At 43.4% G+C, this 7,704-nt stretch overlaps 1 protein-coding gene across 5 annotated transcripts; it reads left to right on the forward strand.

The window, feature by feature from the left end:
* Positions 1-1,372: 1,372 nt before the first annotated feature.
* Positions 1,373-5,996, forward strand: LOC112439800 (uncharacterized). Of its 5 annotated transcripts, none has more exons than XM_063596494.1 (3): positions 1,373-2,517; positions 2,924-3,014; positions 3,697-5,996. In XM_063596494.1, the coding sequence occupies exons 1-3, from the start codon at positions 2,154-2,156 to the stop codon at positions 3,725-3,727; spliced, it is 486 nt and encodes a 161-aa protein (XP_063452564.1). In that variant the 5' UTR covers positions 1,373-2,153; the 3' UTR covers positions 3,728-5,996. The 5 variants fall into 5 exon arrangements, with proteins under 5 accessions (XP_063452564.1, XP_034805170.1, XP_063452557.1 ...); XM_034949279.3 differs by having other exon boundaries at positions 1,377-2,517; positions 2,858-3,014; XM_063596487.1 differs by having other exon boundaries at positions 1,377-2,517; positions 2,924-3,024.
* Positions 5,997-7,704: the final 1,708 nt, after the last annotated feature.

Raw genomic sequence — 7,704 nt, forward strand, 5'->3', positions numbered from 1 at the left:
ACAACATGAATTACAAGAGTTTCTATCTCTCCAAGCAGTTGCTTTTTGAGCTTAATTCTCCTATACGCTTTATGAAACGCCACACACACAACCAAAAATGAGAAAAACACCCCAAATCCACTACCATCCTTTTTTTTTTCTGTCTTTTTCCATTTGGGTTGCCAAGCTCACAGCTTTTCCTGAATTAGGAGAAATAGCCTCAAACTTTGGTTTGAATTACATTAAATCTAAATGTGGGAGGCAATTGTGCTTCCTGGAAATTCTAGAAAGGAAGGATGTTTCGCATCAAGGAGACAGCCTAATATCTAGGTAGGAAAAACAATAAAATGCAACAAAAGAGCTTGGAAGGGGAAAAACATATACGCCCTGTTCATGTCCAGCCGTTGGGATTTTGGCCTTGTGGGAAGATTTTGCTCAGACTAGAAAGAAATGCTGTGAGCGGAATGTGCCTGTCTTGTGCTTGAGACTGCGGCCCTGCTTCGAGATGCACCGAGCCCGACGTCTTGGGTTTCTATTCACATCCCTGCAGACTGTCAACCACATGGGCCATTTTGGAAGCAGGGTGTGCCAAGCAGGTCAAAGGGAGAGCACGCAGGAAAGACAGCCAGTCCTTCCAGTCCAATCCTGCTTCTTCCCATGCCTTCCCTCCCTTCCAGGGCTGAGAAAGGTTTGCATCATGTATTTTCTGAATCCAAATTGAAACTTGTCTTTTGCTGGTGATTCAGATGTGCAGGATTACTCAGACTCTGCCTAGGATTGTTTTGAAGGGCCTGCAGCTCCACTCCTATTCTCCAGAAGCACTGGGATGACATTATTCATAGGGCACACATAATAGCTAATATGAGGTAATCACATTAGCACATTCTGAGACATAAAGTACAGCTAAATCCTTCCAATTCCCACTAGGTGTAATGCTGTCTTGACACACAGCCCTTTTCATGATAACCGTAAGGTCACTTCTCCATCATCCCTCCCCGATCCCTTTATTTTCTGGAGTATCTTTTGTCTTAGACACTCCTGTCAATTTCAGCCAATCAAAATTGACGTATTCTAAGAGCTAGTGGTCCCCACTGTGCCATTCCATCAAGTTGCTACTCGAGCTTGCGTCTCAGTTTCCCTCTCTGTTAGGAGAAAGGTTGTGTTTGCAGGTGGCCATCCTCCCAGGGCATGGCAGAGCCGAGTACGGCAGAAATGTCATGGGATTTGGCATCAGGTTCTGGCTTGGACACTTGTAACTTTGTGTCCTCACTTCTAAAATGGGAACAGGAACGCCTTCCTCACAGCACAGTCATGAGGAACCAAACGTAATGATAATTATGCAACTGCTTTGCAAACAGTAAAGCAATATACGAATACAGCTTGTCACTATTATCTTGCAAGGCCTAATTGTAGAAATCTGACCACTTACGTTACTGTGAACATGATATAGAGAGTGTGGGTCAAGATAGTCAATGCCCGTGCAGAATGCAATGTGGGAATGTATTACAGCTGACAATGCCAAGTAATTGTTGATTTCTGCAGCTGATGCAGGTTGACCTCTCTCAAGAATAATTTTTAAAGTATGTCACTTGCTCCTCTCTTTCTTTCTCTGTCTGACTTTCTGTCTCTGCTTCTCTGTCTCTCTCTGCCTCTCTGTCTCTCTTTCTCTCTTTCTCTGTCTGTCTCTTTCTTTCCGTCTCTGTTTCTCTGTCTCTCTTCCCCTCTCTCTGTCTCTCTCTCTGTCTCTGCCTGTTTCTTTTTCTCTGTGCCTCATTGTCTCTCTCTGTCTCTGTCTCTCTCTCTCTCTGTGTGTGTGTGTGTGTGTGTGTGTGTGTGTAGGTGTGTGTGTCTTCCTCTCTCCTTTTCTCTCTCTTTTCCTTCAGGAATCAATTGGTAGAAATCACTATTCATATGCCAGTTTACTGTATTGACCTAAGAATGAAGGTGAGGTCGCCAGTGCTAATTAAATTTCCTTTCCCATAGTGAACTGTATCCCAGAACTAGAGTTCACACTAAGCAGTTAAACAGGTTTGGGCATTCGAAAAAAAAAAAAAAAAAAAAGCTGGGGCCCCAAGAAAGCACTCTTGGCCTCATTTCTATTTGGCTCACATTGCCTGTCCTGTTCTTGGCTTAAATTTGGATCACAGGACTCATTTTCTCATTTTCCTTTTCTCATGTTCCTGGATCTTTGTGGTAGAATTGTAGGAAACACAGAGTCAGGAGAGTCAGCCAAAAAGTATTTCTCCCCTCCCTGGAAGGTCTCGGGCCCTGCTCAGACACCACATGCGCAGGGCCGACTGCATTCCCACGGCGACGGCCTCCTGGCCGGCATCATGACTGTTGTTTTCCTCGCGGTGGCCATAGCTTTTGGATTTTACATTCACATTGGTTCAAGGGGCTTTTTCCTTTCTCTGTTTGAAGGAAGCCACCCTCTCGATCCCCAGTCAGCGTGGCGTCCTCTCAGCAACCGCTCCTGGTCTTGCTTTGATTCCTGTGCTCCCGGGCTGCCGAGAACACGTCTGGAGCTTTTAAATCAGGGTGAGTCCCAGCCGCCGAGGAAGCACTGAAAAAAAGGCCACCGCTGGGGAGCTGCAGGGGCACAGACGGAGCCTGGGAGCGGGGCTGACCATGGGGAAGAAGGGGAGGTGGGAAAGAAGGCCCGGCCACCTCCACTGCTACAGCCACAGCGACAACAGTCGACAGTGACAGGCCCTGCCTGCCACGCACTGCAGAGTCTGTGGCTCTCCCTGTTAAGAGCAGTCGGCGCTGACGTTCAGTGAGGTCATGAGGATACTCACAGAACTTTCTGGAATAAGGGTCAGGCTGCGAAGCATTCCCCAGACATTGTAACATCCAGCCAGTCACTCGTGGCATTTAGCTTTTAGGTTCATCTCTGTGAATAATCATCACAAATATTTACTGAGCATCCTTCATCTCCTGGAAGCCTCGTGGATTATCTTGCTGAATCCTCACCACAGCAGCCCGCTGAGGGAGGGTGCTATCATCGTCCCTGTTTTTCAAGGGAGAGAATCAAGGTTTGGGCAGGTGCAGTGACCTGGGGCGGTGCGGGGGGTGGGGGCGGGGTCTATTTCTGGCAGTCCTTCTTACCCTCATCCTGACTTAATAATGCTGTTTCTGCATTTCCTGCAAAATGGGCTCCCCCAGGGGTTACCCACAGAGACACATTTTCTCTTTTCTCTCCTCCACTCATGAGCTCAGTTGCGTGCTACGTTATCTGCCTTGTCTTCCCAGGCGTACTTTAACTTCTGCAGAGCAGACTGAAAGTATGTCCGCCAGGCCAGGGCTTTCATTGCCCCCACCCAACTCTCTCCTGTCCCTGCCCCTACCTCATCCTATCAGCTAGCCGTCAAAAGAGCAACTGGAAAATCCCACACTTTGGTTAATAAAGCTAATATTAGAAAGAATCACTAAAAGTGAAGCTTTAGGGTCGAATCCATTGATAAGTGTTTAATACACTGACCATTTCGTCTGACATTTTATTTTTTTAATTTTAAAATTAATTAATTGTTTATGGTTTATTTTTTAGAGACAGGGTCTCACTCCAGAGTGGAGTGTGGTGGTGCAAACATAGCTCACTGCAGCCTCCAACTCCTGGGCTCAAACAATCTTCTTGCTTCAGCCTCCCAGGTAGCTGGGACTACAGGTACATGCCACCACACCTGACTAATTTTTTTTGTTTTTTTTTGTTTTTTTTAGGGACAAGGTCTTGCTATGTTGCCCAAGCTGATCTTGAACTCCTGGCCTCAAGCAATCCTAATAGTTCAGTCTCCCAAATTGCTGAGATTGTGGGTACAAGCCACTGCACCTGGACTTCTTCTGACATTATAAAGCAAAGAGTATTTTCAAAAGCTGATGCTACATGTGCATATTCCATATTTGCTGAGCGCTTACTATGTCCCCACTAAGTGCCAGGCACAGTTTTCAGCACTGCTTTAAAGTGTCTACAAGCTTAGAAAGAGCATAGGCATCTCTTGAAATCCAGTGTTCTAGGGAAAGTTTTTCCTGTGGTTTTGCACAGAACCTACCGCTTCCTGTCCAAGGTGACAGCTTTAGCTGGGAGAGAAATTAAAAATGCCTCCTTGGAATAGCTATCTGATGTGTCTAAATATGATTGCTGATGTTAGCAATAGGACCTTCCTATTAGCAATGGGTTGGGCAACTGTATGTGTGAGGCAGGGAGAGAAAGAGGAAGAAAATACAGCTCTCACTATTGTTTCCAAATGGCAAGACTGGTTTTCCTGCTACCTACTAACCAGTGTAGTTATTAGTGTTACATATCACCTCTGCATCTTATTTATGTAATATTCCAAGAAGCTAAAAAAAAAAAACCTCTTTTTTTTTTTTTACGAATCTTAGATTTTATGGACACTTGCTAAATTATGTTGAGTAGCCACCCCTTCCTAGATCATAATTGCTGTGTAACAAATTGTCATACATTTAGCAGTTTAAAATACCACACATTTACTCACAGCTTCCATGGGCCACGAGTGTGGGGACGAGTGACTGGGTCGTCTGCTCAGGGTCTCTTACAGGACTCCATCAGCGTTTCAGCTGGGGCTGGGGTCTCCTCTGAGGCTCAGGGTCCTCACTCAAGGTCACAGGGCAGAATTCATTTCTTTCAAGCTACAGATCTCATGGCAGCTTGCTTTTTCAAGGCCAGCAAGGGAGAGAGTGAATCTGCTGCTTTTAGTGTCTGACCTCTAGATCTTCTTTTAAATGGCTCATCTGATTAGGGCAGACCCACCCAGGATAATCTCTCTTTTGACTAACTTACAGTCAACTCATTAGAGATCCTAATTACATCTGCAAAAATCCCCTCACCTTTGCCTGATAATGTGACATCATCACGGGGGCAATATCCCATCACTTTTGCCATATACGATTGGCTAGAAGCAAATTAAGGTCCTGCTACCACTCAAGGGGAGGGGATTACACAAGGGCATGGGACATCAGGGGTCATCTTAGAATTCTGGCAACCAGAATAAGCTACTTGTGGATAGACATGTTGTCATACGTGTTTTTTGTTCAGTCATTATGCTTAGCAGAGAAATAGGCACACAGCAGAAAAATAACGAGATTGGTACGGAGAATTTAGTGATTGGAAACGAATTAATATTGTTAAGACACAAAGTTTCTTGCAGAGCACACTCTGAAAAAGGTCATTTTTTACCCCTCAATATGTCTTAATGGGTTGAGGTAGAGAGAAGCGTGGGTAGGTATCAATCACGAGAGCACACAGGCTAAAAGAAAGAAAAAATGAGCTGGGACATCTAAGTTCAACTTCCACTTCCTCCTATACAAGCTGGGTGACCTTTTCCTATCTAGAAAGTGGGAGAAGTAGTTCCTGTCCTCCCTTACAGGGCTGCTGAGCAGGCAGAATGAGATGATGGGCTGAGAGGGCTTGGAAAGGACAAACTGTGGGTACAAAGGTCTTATTGTCCCGGCCCGGATTGCTAAGGAGATGGTGGTTAATAATATGCTGCTATCTCATGAGGTGAATGCGTGATCACATAGCCAAGAGATGCCTTTTTTTTCTAATGATCACTGTAAGACCTTCTTGAGAGACAGTCCAAGTCTCTCCAGTACAATGGAAAATTGCATTTTCTATGCACACATTCGAGGGGAAAGAGACCCCTCCAACGTTCTTCTCAGTTTTACCCCAAAGTTGAGTTCTGGGTCAAAAATCTCTCAAGCATCCTCCACAGCTGACTTCCACAGTCCCCTGTGTGTCTCTGCAAGGAACACAAAGGAAGTGAGATAGTGGGAAGTCTGGGGCCATCTTCGGTCACGTGAGAATTCCCTCTCAGTTAGCCGGGGCGTGCAGCCGCACAGAAGGAAGGCAGCCATGCAGCTCCAGTCCAGGCTGGGAGAGAGCTTTGTAGATCCATCTCCCACTGAGCAGGCTTCCCTCCTGCAAGGAGAGACTCTACCGATAATGTGTTAAGATCAGATTAATGCAGGAAATACACATGAAATAAATAATAACAGTGTAATAACAGTGGCTGTCATTGCAATGGTTATTTCTGTTAAAAATGTGAGATCTACACTACGGATTTCTTAGGATAATTTTGCCCTTACTTAAAAGAAACTGACAGATGTACTTTATAAAAATGAAAATAATTTAACAAATAAAGAATTGGAGAATATTGACTCACCACTCATTTTCCTTGTTTAATCATTGCCTTTTTTTTTTTTTTTTTTACTTAGAAATAGCAATTAAGTTTGTTTTTGTTTTTTTAAAAAAACAGTTAGGGAAATTCTACCCTCCCCATGTCTTACCCTCTCCTCAGTTCCCTCCAAGCTGCCCTTATCGACAAGGCTATGCTTGGGTTCTAAATTCTCCAGGAAACAACATTATTTAAATGTCACACTGGGGCTGTTGTCGTGAAAAGATGACAAGGGTTTAAAATGATACGGAAGCCAGCTCGGTTTATGATTTGCACACCTCAAAGCTTTAGGTTAATGGAGACATCCCAACACCACTATCCCACGGTGATGTTGCTGACTCTTCAGAAAGAACATTCACTTAAGAGAGAGAGAACCTGCATTCTTTCTCTTGCATCCCTGCATCAAGTTAAACATGCATTCTAGAACATGAAGCAGTTTGAGAAAACCTCCTTGCTTTTGAGTCACACATCTGATATTTTTGCATTTGAGATGCTTAACATACAACTTATATGAGACAGGGACTCATATAAACATGGCAAGGTAAGAAACAGAAAGCGTAAGAACTGCTTGGTCTGAACTATGGACTGTCTTGGAATTTTTAAATGAGGGGCTCTTGTTTTTAAAAGCCGTGTTGACAAACTGATACTATGTTTTTAGCATGCCTTGAATAGAAAACATGCAAGATATGTGAACAATATATTTCCAAATATGTCACATATTTATAAAACACAGTAAATGCGTGACAGATTGAGTAGGCTATGTGGAAAAAATAACAGCTGTGGTACACCCTATTTCTTAGCAAATTCATACACAACAAATGACATTCATGTCCAATGTTTTCCAAAATCTATTTTTAACCATTTTAGAAAAAGAGTTAGCGAATGAAGACAAAAGTTTGCAAAAGAAAAATCAGAAGATGGGTGTAAACTTAAGTGACATGTCATGTAATTATCATGTATAAAACTAGCTCTGAATTTTTCCCAGCATGCAGCTGTTTGATGGAAATGATATTAAATGAAGCATTAGAAGTGATCTGCATTTTTAGGTGGGCTGGAATGTCGTATATGAGGGAAAGCATATAGAAAGTTCCAGAATATAAAACCTACAGTATATGTGCCAATGATGTGAAGATTTACTTTGATGGGGTAGAGTTTGCATCAAAGGTCAATGAGAAGCATGGTTTGCAGCAACAAAGACAAGATCAAGTCTGGCATTGAGAAAGCTCCTAGAAGTCAGACCAGGGATGCTCTGATTTAAATCTTGTGCTATCGAGATCCATGGTCACTTCTGAAGCAGAGAGTGAGCGTGGGAAATCGTGTTTTTAAGATGATAGTTTTAGTAGCTATGGATATGATAGGGGCAAGTAACCTTTAAGGATAATGGTGTGAATCCTTTAATTCTGCAATAGAGATCTGTGTGATTTACAAATCATTTCCAAAACCTTAATATTATTTGAGTCATAGAACAACCCTGTAAAGCAGACAAGAAAAATTTAATCATGGCTGGGCATGGTGGCTCACGCCTGTAATCCCAGCA

This window comes from Pan paniscus, chromosome 1, assembly GCF_029289425.2.
Source record: "Pan paniscus chromosome 1, NHGRI_mPanPan1-v2.0_pri, whole genome shotgun sequence".
Classification (NCBI taxonomy): Eukaryota; Metazoa; Chordata; class Mammalia; order Primates; family Hominidae; genus Pan; species Pan paniscus.

Bases quoted from the DNA above. Each gene is read 5' to 3' on its own strand.
- LOC112439800 (XM_024928732.4), top strand. From the start codon at position 2,154: ATGTTCCTGGATCTTTGTGGTAGAATTGTAGGAAACACAGAGTCAGGA. The intron at 2,518-2,857 runs GTGAGTCCCAGC...CGTGGCATTTAG, and splicing joins TCTGGAGCTTTTAAATCAGG to CTTTTAGGTTCATCTCTGTG. The intron at 3,025-3,696 runs GTGCAGTGACCT...TGTTTTTTTTAG, and splicing joins GAGAATCAAGGTTTGGGCAG to GGACAAGGTCTTGCTATGTT.